Source organism: Podarcis melisellensis (assembly GCF_964234715.1).
Source record: "Podarcis melisellensis genome assembly, chromosome: 4".
NCBI lineage: Eukaryota > Metazoa > Chordata > Lepidosauria > Squamata > Lacertidae > Podarcis > Podarcis melisellensis.
In genome coordinates this window covers 49,334,804-49,349,647 of record NC_138531.1, presented here as the reverse complement: position 1 = coordinate 49,349,647, position 14,844 = coordinate 49,334,804, and the positions used below count along the sequence as shown (strand labels likewise).

The 14,844-nt window shown below is 43.3% G+C and overlaps 1 protein-coding gene across 1 annotated transcript; it reads left to right on the top strand.

Annotated features, from left to right (window-relative positions):
• Positions 1-8,295: 8,295 nt before the first annotated feature.
• Positions 8,296-13,131, top strand: CRYAA (crystallin alpha A). Its single transcript, XM_081908073.1, has 3 exons — positions 8,296-8,926; positions 10,618-10,735; positions 12,060-13,131. The coding sequence occupies exons 1-3, from the start codon at positions 8,733-8,735 to the stop codon at positions 12,267-12,269; spliced, it is 522 nt and encodes a 173-aa protein (XP_081764199.1). The 5' UTR covers positions 8,296-8,732; the 3' UTR covers positions 12,270-13,131.
• The last annotated feature ends 1,713 nt before the right edge of the window (positions 13,132-14,844 follow it).

Genomic DNA, 14,844 nt, shown 5'->3' with positions numbered 1-14,844 from the left:
GCTAATAGCATGCGGTTCTGCATGAGGGAGGGGGGTGATCTACCAGAAACGGAGGGTAATCTGCCTTTAGATGTCATCCTTCCAGCAGCTCTGTAAGGTAAATCATCTTAGCTATCCTTACAAGATATGTGGGAAGATGGTCCCGGAGAATTAAAAAAAGTTGCTTTTTTAATTAAGACTTTTGGCTCATCTCTCGTTTCACTCCTACTGCTCTCTCTACAAATGGTATGTGATGGCAGCAGGAGGGGTTTTATACAGACAGTGAACAAAAATGAAATCTTTCTTTACTTAACCATTGTGCCAGAGAGTGGGGTTCAGTAAAACAATTGAAAGCCGATTTGCACAACACTTATCCTGCCACTCTGCCAAGAGGGTTCAGTAAGCTAATACCAAAAGCTGCTTCTGTTTGACAAAGGGTCCCTGTAACCTTCTGTTGACCCCCCCTCCCCCAAGAATGACTTCCAATGACATTCTTGACTGTCATCTTTGCCACATGCCAGAAGCATGTCCTCTGTCTGCTAATGATAGTCTTAAGCAGGTGAGAGCAGGCACTTCTCTTTCCTAGTACAGACCCTGCCTCTTCCCAAGTTCATCTATCCTGGGTGAGGAGGGACCACTCTTGTTATTGTGAGATCACAAATCTCACCTAACAGGGTCAAGTCAGATTAACACTTTGGGGGCTTGATCATCCATGGAAACATCAGTTGGGCAGGATAAAATGTATGGGCAGCCTCTTTTATCAGCTCAAAACTTTTTTCAGCAGTTTTGCAACCAGGTTTTTTAAACAAAACCCACACCAACAAGGTGGCTTTGTGACTGATACAGGACCATGCTGGCTGCTGCTGGATTTCCTCCAGAAACTGCAAATCTGGATTAAATGGGGTGGGGAATTTTGATGGGAATTTTAAATGGGCTGGCATTTTGATGATGTGAGGACACTGCCAAAAAACTTGAATGCATGAGAAACATCTATCTGACAATAAACACCCACAGTCTGGCAGGGTGGAAGAACAGAATCTTGGGTGCACGTCTACAGGGAGGAAAATGGGAGCAGGAGAGCTAACCAGCCCACCCACATACCTTACATTCACATTATCTGGGAACATGCTTTTGTCAAGCTACAGTGTTCTTTCCTCATTGGCATAAATATGACTCTCATGCTGAATGTATTGTGAAAAACTATTGTAGTATGACAGGGGATGTGCGATCACAAGAAATTGCCCATTGAGAAGGGAGGAACCCACAAAACTCCTGAAACAAGAAGTAATTCAGTAAATTACACCATAAAATCATGTGCATTCAGAACTTAATTCATTCTGGAGGTCCATTCTTAACCTGAAACTGTTCTTAACCTGAGGTACCACTTTAGCTAATGGGGCCTCCTGCTGCCACCGCGCGATTTCTGTTCTCATCCTGAAGCAAAGTTCTTAACCTGAGGTACTATTTCTGGGTTAGCGGAGTCTGTAACCTGAAGCGTATGTAACCCAAGATACCACAATTCAGTTGGGCTTCCTCCTGTGTAAGTGTATGTGGAATTTCAGTCTAAAGCAAGAATTTAAGTTGAGGGGTGGGTGGAGATAAAAAGGTGCACCATAACTGCTGAGAAGTAAAATTTAACTCAGTGTTACATTTATATGACTGTTACTCCCTCCAGTGGTAAAAAGAAGCAACTTCTCCCAGAGAAGTATGTGCAGGCAGGAAATGGTTTCGGAACCAGTTTTAGATGGGCTGTAATGAATGCAGCAGCCTTTATCAACCTGGCACTAGGCTGGAACAAAAGCAAACACACTCTCTCCACTTGTGATTCCCAGCCAGTGGCATTCAGAGGCATACTGAGCCTGGGCTCATCCAGACTTCCCTTTGTGCCATATTTCTCACACATGTCTGTACTTTAAAGCTCTCATGTCCAAATGCCTCCCCCCCGTGCTTACTCCACAAAAACCTGCTCTTTACCACTGAAAGCAATTCTGCAAAAAACAAACCAAACCAACCCCAGATTGCCAGTTGTTCTGATTTAGCATGAAAGAGTGGGTTTTCCTGAGGAAATAAGTGCTCAGACATGGACTGGGAAAACGTGGTTCTGTGCCTAGAATGCATAGGGCAAAAGCTAAGTGTGGCTGAGCCCTCAGACTGTGGAGGTGGAAGACATATCCTGAGCACCAAACCTTGCTGCTTGTCCATGGTATGCCATGCTTTGAGCTGCTTCCTCCACTATTGCAACCCAATTTCCTGCTTTCTTAAGATCTAAAAGGAAAAATAAAGCATCACAAAGCACAGGTGGTTTCTTCATACAAACCACAGTTATCTTGTGGAATTCACAGTCTTAAAATGCAGTACAGTGGATACTTGGGTTGCGAACGTGATCCGTGTGGGAGGCATGTTCGCAACCTGCAGCACCGCGTCTGTGCGCGCACAGGTCGCAATTTAGCACTTCTGCACATGCACGAGCACCGAAACCTGGAAGTAACCCGTTCCAGTACTTCCGGGTTCAGCGCGGTGCGCAACCCGAAATCACGCAACCTGAAGCGTCTGTAAGCCGAGGTATGACTGTAATGACAACTGCATTGGATGGCCTTTTTAAAAAAAAGTTTAGACAAATGCATGATGTACATCTGTCAACAGCTAATAGTTATTGCATCTCAGTGGAACCTCAGCATACCACTGAGCACCAGATGCTAGGATGAGGAAGGCCATCAGCTTCACTGTGGCTTGTGAATTTCCAGAGGCACCTGGTTGGTGGGATGCTGTTGGCTGCAGAATGCTGGACGTCATGGAGCAGGTCCACTTAAAGTTTCCTCAGGCCCACATAGCCAGAAAACAGTTTTGCTCTTTACATATTAATTTCCATTCCAGAAGCTATGCAGAAGAACCCAACCCCTGGCCTATTTTTAGTGTTCTTCAGAGTAACTAGTCTGAGGAGAAAAACTGGAGACAGCCATCTTCAGGTTGGTTCCTCAAGTTCATAGAATGACAGCACTAACTTCCTTTCAGAGTTGAGTTACCAGAGCCATTCCCTGTTATAGACTCAGAGATGCCGTCCACAATAGGTAGGTAGAATTACGGGGCATGTTGGGAACTCTCGTAGCGGCATCCTAGTCATATTGTACTGGACAGGTGAAGAGGAACCTGTGGGGCAAGGATGTGAATGGTGTGAAATGGGACATTCTCAAATAAGAGACCATCTCTTATAATAAAATGAATATCCACTGACCTTATGGAGTTGACTATCCTCATTCTCTTCACTTACATGGAATTGGAATTTATCACTGGATGAGGCTAGGGTGAAGAAAGCTCTTAGAGACAATAATTTTATTCTCGGTTCTCAGGGTCTTCTTTCCTTTGGTAGTTCAGTGCAGATCAGGCCACCCAATCCAGCCATAATCATGGGAATATATATCCCCTTCTGTGTAGTACAATGTGGATCACCCTCCACATGTGACTAGGCATGGTGAGGGAACATGAGTGAGTGAGGACTACTGCGCCCATGTCTTGTTTGTAGGCTTTTCACAGGCATCTGGTTGACCACTATGGGACAAGATGGGCCTTAGGTCTGTTCCAGCAGGGCACTTTTTTGGATTATAATGTGTGTGAATGAGCATCCAGATATAGGTAGGATCAGATTCTGATCCAGCAAGAAGATCCATGCATGGAAGCCTCTTTTCCACATATGGATTGGAGTGCACAATTTGTAGATGACAAAACATGGCTTCTTGGACCAGTGTCCAGTGGAGAAAACTTGCCTGTTATCATATAAGAACAGCATACTATTTCTTTTATCTTAACACCAGGGCATTAACACATCTTCTCATGCGGTGATTATTCCAAGCAATACTTTTTCTCTTTCACACACACATTTTCTCTTTCAAAGCTACTGCAAAAACAACAAATGCTTTGAAGCGTGATACATTGCACTTGAATTGGTCCGCTAACAATGACAAGAGGCCTGCTTGTTTTCTTCTCCTAGCACGTTGCTTTCCTAAGCAGCTGTCCTCACTGGAATGCCAATGCTGGGAATTTTACTAGACTTTGTTTTCAGACCAGATGTGGGATAAGGTTGTAAGCAGTAGAAGACCGTATTCAGGGCGCAGTGCTGCACTGGATGAGGGCCAAAAGCTGAATCCTGACAAGGCAGAAGCCCTATGGATGTGGAAGAGTGGTTCCCTGATCTGAGAATTGGGTGGATGGTGTTGCGCTTTCACAGAAGGAATGGGTGTGGTGGAGTCTGGGTGCTCCTCCTCGATCCGCTTTGTCCCTTGTGGCATAAATGGCTGCTCTGGCTAGGAGCACCTTCTACCAGCTTCAGCTAATACCCAGCTGTGATCATTCCTGGATAAGGGTAGCTGGCCAAGGTGAGCCATGCATTGGTAAGCTCAAGGATGGATTACTGTAATTACTGTAATGCAGTATATCCCTTTACAATGTCACCATAAGGAAGCTTCTGTCACACTTCACTACATGTGAGTAGGAGCTATGTTATCCATCAAGGTGTTGAACTGTACCCTTTAACACAGGAATAGTCAACATGGTGTTACCCTCCAGACATTGTTGGACTACAACTCCCATGAGCCCCAGCCAGTATGACCAAGGACCAAGGATAATTGGATATATATGGCACCACATTGGCCACCCTTGCTTCTACAAGTGGTTGGATTCAGGAAATGCAAATGAATCACACTTTCTATATTTATACATAATGTCAGGAGTGAGGATTTGTGTATGCTGACCTGCATGGAGATGTGTGCTCTGTACTTGAATTGGAAGCACCGTGGAAACAACCCACGGAGATGTATGAGCTTCTGTCCTTGACTTGATTAAGTCCCTAAATGGGAAGTGCAGTTCTCCCTGTATTTATGCGTAGCATTCAGGTCTGCAGCCAGTTCACATTTATATAGTGAAATTGAGCTGTATCAAGTATGGCACATGGACAACTTATATAAGTTCTGTCTAGACAAAAAGAAGGGTCTGGGGCTTACAAATCTTCCCACCATGTGAGACATTGGTTTTGAAGGCTTCACAGAAGAGAAAACCAGCCTTTCCAGGCCATAATCCATGGGAAGATAGGCCGCTAGATGGATGTGGAACATGTTGTGATTTCAGCTGAAGACGGCACATTGCTTCTGCTGTGCTGTGTACACACTGAACAAATGGTCTGAACTACAGTTTGTGGAGATAATAGAAGGGAAAGCTTGGCCATGTGAAGTCTGAGATTCTGTATTTAGAAGCAGCCGTGTCAAAGGCCTTGTAACAACATTCACAGCAGATAATAGTTGTAGCTGTTTTCAAGGGAAATTCTTTTTGCGGGTGGGGGTGGGAGGTGGAAAAAACGTATAGCATTTCAGAACCTTCCTTTGCCTTTGTTGTCTTTTTGCCCACCACCCTCTTTCCATGGTTCTGCCTTTTCAGAACCATGCTGGGAAATGGAGGTTCCAGAATTTCATGGTACTGTGTTTTGACTTTGTTCAGAGTTTTAAGCTATATGTCTTTGTGCTTCACACTTCGGGTCTAAGACTTACTGGGAGAGCAAATAAAGTCATGGAAAGGAGTCCTGACTACAGCAAATGGACAAGTCCTCACAGGCATTGCAGGGACATAATCATTTGACATGACATAGGCACAAATATATGGGAATAATAATAATAATAATTTATTTTTTCTACCCACCCATCTGGCTGGGTTTCCCCAGCCACTCTGGGAAGCTTCCAACAAAAGATTAAAAATACATTAAAACATCTGTCATTAAAAACTTCCCTAAACAGAGCTGCCTTCAGATGTACAATACCAAAATTGTACAATACCAACGTTCCAAGACTTTGTGCATCATCCTCCCAGTCCAATGAGGATTCCCTTGTTCTTCTTGCTGGGCTTGACTGATGGTCTAGTGGTGCATATTGTGCCATAGGGCTCAGACTGGCTTTACTACAGTTCTAGCAAATTTGGATATGGGTGGGGATGAATCCCCAGAGGAAGAGAATTGTGACCCTCTGTTTCCTAAGGCTGCCAGCAGGTACAGCAATCACTTTGTGTCGCTCATCCCATTACACAGTTCCTTTGCATCATCTTATTTTTCCTTTCCAAACTATGTAATAGCCATCTCTAATGTTTTACTATTAGTAGCAAGTATTCAAGCCATTGAGCCCAGGAAAGCCATTATTGCTCAATGCTTCAGCAGACCCTTAACAACAAAAGTTACGTCTGATAGAAGATATTCTACATTGCTCACTTTGGCATGATGCAACCAAAGTTGAGCACATTTCAGCATGGTTTCAATGCTGAAAATGTTATCATGCACTCAACACAAAATGTCAGGAGTGTGCTTAAATTTGGCCCTTTATATCTTATTCTGTGCGCAAAGGCGCAGCCCTCTCCTTAATCTGTAGCACTTCCCATGTGATCTTGCTTTCCCCCATTCCCACTGTCCTGAAGGTCCATGGGCTGAAGTGTTGAGCATCTCATTCACCATATAAATCCATTGATGAAGACATGGAGTGCATTGTGCTGCTGAAACTTGCTGAGCTTGGTTGAATATGTGCCAGGGATTAACACCACGTACATTCACCATTGATTTGACAACAATGATATTATACGCCCCGGGCACTGATGGGATTTGCTCAGTGTTCAGGACATGGGCTCTGAGGTGGAAAAAAGGGATTGCTAGTAACTTTTTAAGCCCCTTTGGCTGGGCCCAGGCAGACTGTTGACATTATATAAATTCTTTAGATAAAATAAATATCTGCCTTTGTATAAAGAGAGCTGATATTTAGCTTTTCCAACATGCAGCTCAAATGGAAAAGCTACTCCAAATTCAAGCACATGCTGCAATAAAATGAACCCCCAACAATTTTAAATATGGAAGAAGGTAAAATTGTATGGTCCTAAAGGGCAGGAACCAAGACAAGGCTAATGCTCAGGCATCTGCCCTTAAAAATAGGAGGCCTTGGTTACTGGCTTCCCATACGTATCTGGTTGGCTGCTGTGGGAAGAGGATGCTGAGCTAGACAGGCCTTTGCTCTGATCCAGTTTTGGAAAACACAGAGCTGATACCAAGCATTTTCCAAAGTTCAGTCTGGTCGTCGCCTTGCACAGCACTAGGGTTCTCCCCACCCAGTTCCCTGTTTCTTGTGAAGGGTAGAAGATGGGATAACCACGTAAGGTTAACATTCAGCAATTTCTCAGTTGACACTCTGCAGGCCATTGTGCACTCGATAAATTTAAAATTAACACGACAAATACCCATTGTAGATGGACCCTGAATACATAAGGGAGAGCCACCACAAAATCCCATAGAGACAGGGAGACATTCTTACCTGAAAATGCATATCTCCTCTTCCAGCTAGAGGAAGGAAGGAAGAAGGTTTGTTGGTGGCAGGAGGGGAGGAGGCACAGCTCAGAGATGATGCAAGGATAAGCAGCTTCACTCATTCAGTTACTTGGATGACTGAATTCCAGAGCAAGCCTTGGATTTCTGCCTATGTGGATTTTTGTCTCACACTAAGGAAGGGATGGGGAACCTGCGGCTCTCCAGATGTTGCTGGATTGCAACTTCCAACTAACCAATTCTCATCTTGGTTGCTGCTGCTGGGCAATGGAGTTTGACAACATCTCGAAGGCCCCAGGTTGCTTCATCTACATTTAAGGGTCAACTACATGACAGATTTCAGTTTGAAGTTTTAAAGTGAAACAATATATTATTGTTGGTATAATATATTATTGTACCAACAGTATATTGATAATGAGAAGAAGTTTGCCACAAAGTAAATGAAATATTGTTACAACTGCCAAATCTACATTTCAGCAATGCTTGCAAAGAACAAAAATAATTATTCTTGTGTTAAAGAATGCTCTAAGCAGCAGACAATAGACCAGCTTCCAGATAAGGTCCTGCTTCAAGACCTTCCTCAGATGATAACACCTCAAAAGCGTTTCAAGGCCCTCTTTGCAGTTTTCGCAACTGGGAGGCCTTCAGGAATGTTTCTCTATCCAGTGAAGTGACTCAGTTCCAAGAGGATAACACCACTCCAAGGGCCCAAAATTTGTGCCTCCCAGCATGAGGTGCTGGGAGCTTAGCAAGCCAGCTATTTCAAATCAACTTTAAATACACAGCCTGAATTTGCTAGCATATGATTGAACCCTACCTGAAACCAGTAACAGTCTGGAAGCATGCCTCCTATTTTCTGTCATTTAGTGGAAACCCTCTCTCTTTTTTGGGTGGGGGGGGAGGGAGAAGTAAAGTATAGAGTGTAAAATGTCTGTAAAATATTTGCTTTCTTCTCTCTCAAGTCTCGGGCAAACACCAAACCAACATGCGAGTAAAAAAAAGGCTAGTGAGTTTTCTCGTTAAAATGTTCCACAGTAATGTCAACGACAATAACAGTCTTTTGGAATGGCTCGTTTAGGTGAGGGTTGGTGTTCTGTACTGCCGGGCCGTGGTGACACCCTCCTATGTCCGCAGAAAGCTGCAGGCCAGCCAGCTGCTGTTCAGAGAGATATCTGGCACTGATTCTAACCAGACTGTCACTCTCGGGTCAGCCCCTACAATTTCTGCTGACCAGATTGGCCTTCATCATGAGATCATGTCTTTCCAGAGAAATCCCACTAATGCCTTCATTCTGTGAAAGTCGTATATATAGAGGGAAGTTTTCTACACCTCCACTGTGCAGTCCAGCAAAGACTTCACTGTCACAAAGTGACTGCACTGTCTCCTCTCCACCGCCAAACTTGCAGCAGCAGAGACCATGGATATTACCATTCAGCACCCCTGGTTCAAACGGGCTCTTGGACCTTTAATTCCAAGCCGTTTGTTTGATCAGTTTTTTGGAGAAGGTCTTTTTGAATATGATCTCCTGCCTTTGCTTTCCTCGACCATCAGCCCATACTACAGGCAATCTCTCTTCCGCACCGTTCTGGAGTCAGGTGTCTCTGAGGTAAGGTTCATGTTCCTGAATACATTTGAAGCTCTTTTTTTTTTTAAAGCAAGCTTTTTGCAAACCACCAGGTGTATTGCGTGGTTTAATCAGTTTAATCCCATATTGAACGGGATAGATTGATTAGGTGCTAGAAAGAACAATATTTGATAGAAACTGTAGTTCAGGATTTATGTGATAAGAGTTTTAAGAAAAATAAGCAGAATTGGAAAATCGTATTTTAACAGCTCTTAACTATCTGAAGGGAGTGTGTCGCATGTTTAGATGATCTCTGTGTCACTTACAAATTAGGTGGGGGGTTTTAAAAACAACAACAACAACAAAACACATAGAAAGGTGCTTTATTCTGAGTCAGAAATTGGTCTGACTAGCTTAGTATTGTCTACATCAGGGATGGGGAACCTGTGACCTAGATATTGCTCCCATCATTTCTGACTATTGGCCATGGTGGCTAGGGATGATGTGAATTGGAGTCCAGGACTGTCTGGATAGCTAGATTCCCAATCCCTGGTCCAGACTAACTGGCAGTAGCTCTACAGGGTTTCTTCCAGCCCTGCCTGGAGACACTGTGGACTTTGTATATTGTTACATTTCATGGATTCATAGAACAGTGGAGTTGGAGGGGACCCTGAGGATCATCTAGTCCAACCCCCTGCAATGCAGGAATATGCATCTGTCCCTTATGGGGGATCGAACCTGCAACCTTGGCATTATCAGCACCACACTCTAACTAACTGAGCTATCAAATTGAACCTGAGACATTGTGCATGCAAAGCAGATTCCGTAACACTGAGCTGTGGCCCTTCTCCTAAAAATGAAGCAGATTCTTACTTAATCAAGTACATTTTGTTGCCTTTTTAAAAGTGTGGGTTTTGTGTTTTGTTTGATGCGCTGCATAGTGGTCTCTTGGGAAGAGCAGCTCAAAGGTTATTCAGAAAGTGTTGCTTTTCAGGCTGAGGTCAGAACATTCCAATAGGACGTGTGACCATACTGGGTGTTTGTTGGATATTCTGCATACATTTATGGTCTGGCTCAGAAATCTAGGAAGAGCTCAGCCAATGAAAAGCAGTGGCAGCTTCTAAAAGTTAGCCATGAAACTCACGTCTCCTGCAGTGTCTGTGCATGCCCAGGTTTTTAGAGTCATGTGGGCAAGTTGCGAAAACTCCCCAAAGCCTCTGATTACCCTTTGGGTTGCTGGGGGCAAGAAATAATCTATCCACAAAATAGATAAATGCTGAAGTGACTGCGGAAACTGAATAGTACAGTGGTCATAAGAGGAGTGAAGAATGGAAGCCACAAGCTGCATTGCAAACAGCATTTAGACAATTGTATGTAGCATCCTAAAATCACACCCAAACCTACAAACCTGCCAGAATACCAGTAGTTAAGTCACTGGTGCCAATTGTGAGTGAACTGACTCAAGTTGTAGACTTAATTCTCACCTGCTTTTTGAAACAAATCCTTTTGAAAACTGAAAAGAATAATAAAAAGACACTTGCTAATTTCATGGGTTTAAGAACATGTCTTAATGATTATCTCACAGGGAATCTGAGAAATATAATCACAGAGTAAATGATATGACTTAAAAGCTACTTTGTTCTTTAAATAATTGCCTAGTGTTAGTAACAACCGGTTTGTATTCTAATTCTGTTCGGGGGGTGGGGGGTTGTTTCTTGTTATTTTACTTTTAGGTAAGATCTGACCGGGACAAGTTTACAATCTTTTTGGATGTAAAACATTTCTCTCCTGAAGATTTGAGTGTGAAGGTCATTGAAGACTTTGTGGAAATTCATGGCAAACACAGTGAGAGACAGGTAAGCAGAAGGGAAAAAGAAAATACAAATTACTCTGCTGGAATGAAAAAATTATTTTATTTAGCATTAACTACCGAGATTTAGCTCAGAGGTGTATGCATCTGCTTTAGGAAAGGTCAAATGTCAGATTTGATGATACGTACTGTTATGGTTCGGATTTTTACAAATCCATTTTCTTTCATCATGTACTCCATAGCACTTAGATGACAGTGGGCATCGCTGGGTAATTATTCTTTTCAGTACAGAAATAATGTAATCTGAAACTCCAAGAAAATGTCTGCACTTTAATAGCTCTGAAACAGGATAGTTAGCTGGGTTGGTCCATAGAAAACAAAATCCAAAATCTACAGTAGTGCAGTACCTTTATTGAGGCCAATCGAAATATAAAAAAAAATGAGCAAGTTTTCAAGTTCTTCATAACCCTTCATCCAGCTGGATGTTAAGTAAAACCTGCAAGTTGGGCATTGGGTGGGTGTGGAGAGATAAGAATGGCTTGACTGGGCTGGAGACTTGAAGACTAAATGAGATTAGCTTGCCTTGGGTGCTAATTGGTTTCAGGTCAGTCCGTGACTCTTAAGACAAAGAAAGTGTGTGTGTGTGTGTGTGTATCACAATCCAATCATTCCAATATTTTCTTTGTGAGGCAAAGAACAAAGTAAGGACAAATTTGTCTTAAATTAGCAAAGCTAGAAATTAATTTTAGGCGGCACACTAGGTAAAAAGTCAATAGAAGCCCAATTGGGGAGGATTTCCCAGTGGTCAGTAGCTCTGAATCAACTGCAAAGGCTGAGCTTTTATAAGCCAGCACGAATGAGAAGTGTTTAAAACAAGACACAAGAAGGAATCAAGAGCCTTGGGCTTGGAAAGTTACTACATCTGAAATGGAAAGGCTTCAAAAACTGGAAGGCAGGAATACCCCAAGGCCTACAACCACGCTCAGTGAGTGGAAATCTTAGGCACCATCTGCACTACACATTTAAAGCAGAATAACGCCACTTTAAACAGTTGTGACTACCCCAAAAAAAATCCTGGGAGCTGTAGTTTGTTAAAGGTGCTGAGAGTTGTTGGGAGACCCCCTAGTCCCCTCCCGGAGCTATAATTCCCAGAGTTCCCTTTGAAGAGGGATTGACTATTAAACCACTCTGAGAACTCCATTTTGTATCCGAGACTCCCCTTTAAGTTACAGCTGAGGAGGTGTTTGGCAAGCCGCTCAGCCTGAGTTCTCTATCTCTGCAGTTAAAATACTGATTACTTTATCTCACAGGACAGCTGCAATTTTTTTTTTAAAAAAATAATGCTATCGGTTTCTTTTGTCTCTTGTCAGGATGACCATGGGTATATTTCCCGTGAATTCCACCGTCGGTACCGCTTCCCATCCAATGTGGACCAAGCGGCCATCACCTGCTCTCTCTCTGCCGATGGCATGCTGACCTTCTCGGCTCCCAAGGTCCAGTCCAACACTGACCCCAGCCACAGCGAGAGACCCATCCCTGTATCCCGTGAGGAGAAGCCAACCTCGGCTCCTTCTTCCTAGGCTGAACCTGCTGCTGCTAAAGAAGCATCCAGGCTGTCACACTTCACTTGCAGGCCTCATTCACAGAGCCATTACATAGATATCAGTGAATATCTAGAAGGGTTTCTCTCTCTTTCTCTTTTTTGTTCTAATTTTTCTCTTGGATGGAATGAGAGGCCGGGTGAGCGGCTAGAGGACTTTGAAGCTGAAGCCTAAAACCTTGTGATGTCGGGGGGGCCAACGTGGAAGGCGAAAGGGTGCTGCAGCAGATCTGACATACTTGCTGAAATGGTCTAGGATGCTGTGCTAGTTTGGATAAACATCTGCCAAGCCCCAAACACAAGAGCTGGCCAGACAGCAGCATTAGCTCTCAATGCATCAATTGTTAATGCTAGGTTTGGTGCAGCGAAAGCAACAGTACAGGCTTGTTCTACCCTAAAGTAATTAAGAGCAAGCGAGAGCTAAGCTGATTAGTGAGAGGGGAGAAGAAGAGGAAGAAAGAGTGGGTGGTACTTGTAACGAATGTGCCATGCACTTTTTAAAAAGAGGAAAAGCCACAAAAAGTGTTTGGAAAGGGCTGTAACTTTTTCCCAGCAAAGTTGAAAGAGGGGAAAAGAGTACATCCATTTACAACATCAACTGTCATTTCCTCTGCTGGTGCAAGGAGAAGCACATCTCTCCATGGTCTTTGCAGACCCACTCGGGGGTCCATCACAAGTGCTGAGGCTTCAAATCCCTACTGAGCTTTCCCCCAGGCCTGCGTGTTATCACACCATCTTCCTTAATCTTGCTGTAATTCTAACATAGCTCCACCTCTTTTACTGATGTCTGGCGCAATCTGAGAACTCAGCCAGTGGCAGTCAATAAAGAAAATGTGAAACAAGCAACGTGTTTTCTTTCCCCACCAACCTGCCCACCTTCTCCTCTCTGTTTCTCTACGAAGCCTTCTCTAACCTGTTGTCTAACGTGGAGCTCGAATCCATAATCCTGAGATTAAGAGTCTCATGCTCTAGCAACTGTGCTCTCTCTCACCTCTCGTATGAGCTATTCTTTCTCCAGGGAAGTAGAGTTGTACCTTGGTTTTCAAACAGCTGAGTTCACAAACAACTTGGAACTTGAACGTCGCAAACCCGGAAGTAGGTGTTCTGGTTTGCAAACTTTGTCTTGGAAGCTGAACGTCCGGCACGACTTCTGCATCTTCTGGTTGGCTGCAGGATGCTCCTGCAGCCAATTAGAAGCTGCGCCTTGTTTTCTGAACGTTACGGAAGTCGGACGGACTTCCAGAACGCATTCTGTTTGAAAAACAAGGTATGACTGTAGAGCAATGCCAATCCCTGCCCATCTATGCAACTCACTGGGTGACTTTGGGCCAGTTATCTTTCAGCCTACCTCGCAAGGTTGTTCTGAAGATTAAAGGGGCAGGGAGAGAACTGTGTACATCGCCCTGATCTCCTTGGAGGCAGGATACAATATAAATGCAATAATTATATTGAGTATCATATACAATTGTGTATCATACATTCTACTGCCACAAGGTATTGGGTTGGTATCCTGCACTTGAAGAATTTACAGTCCAGACACTCAACTTTTTTGACATAGACAGAGAATGGAATTGAAGTGGGAGAGTGAATGGACTCTCTTAACTGGAAAGGAAGTGGCTACCATTTGAACATCGATAATCAGGCTATGCTTTGAGTATTATATATTGTTAGCAGTGCTAGGAACTGAAACAAGCCCATTTCTACAAGAAGATTTACAATCTTCAGAAACAAGTGAGAAGTCAAATGAGTGAAGCTTTCAGGCAAGGAGGGTCCTGTTCTGGGTGAGAATTGGGCTAGATGGCCTTCCCATTATCTTCCAGACCTATAAGCCTTTCTCTGTCTCTAATAACTTATGTACACCTTTTTAATGTTACGGACTGCACTCAGGTGCATTCGTCACAATAACGCGATTTGAATGCGTTTTAAGCATAGAATACCAGATGGCGCCATAGAGTGAGAATTGTTTAAAATGGGATTTCTCACTGTACTTTTTCCTTTTGGCAAAAACAATCTAATTTCTGACTTATTTACAGTGTTGTATTCCTGTGTTTAGATCCACCCATCAGATAGCGATCATGCAGTTGGTTGCCTAATGTGAAGCAACTGCTTTGCACTCTAACTACCACAAGAGGTCAGGCTTTGCTATAGTTCTGGTAAGGGAATCCAAAAATTGTGAAGTGGATTTCTAATGTCTTCCGGGAATCAGCTAAAGTAAAACTCCTGTCCGCATTTAGTAAGGAAAAAGGTGTCTGCTAATAGCAATGCTTTCACAAATGGTACAAAACGGATCAAAGTTGGCTCTATGCTGCTTTTGACAGCCCCTCAGTTGCATCTGTTCTTTGATGCTCCATAAAATAGGGAGAAAATCTCCTTCAAATAATTCATCAAATAATTGCAGATCAATTCAGCATTTAGAACAGAGATAGCTACCCTTAGGGGAATGTTGTGTGCTTTCTGAATGTGGCATGGCAGCTTTTAAAACCTAAATGAGAGCATACTGCAAATTCACATCTTAGACTCTAGGCAGAAAGACAATTTATGTTTGTTTAAACGAT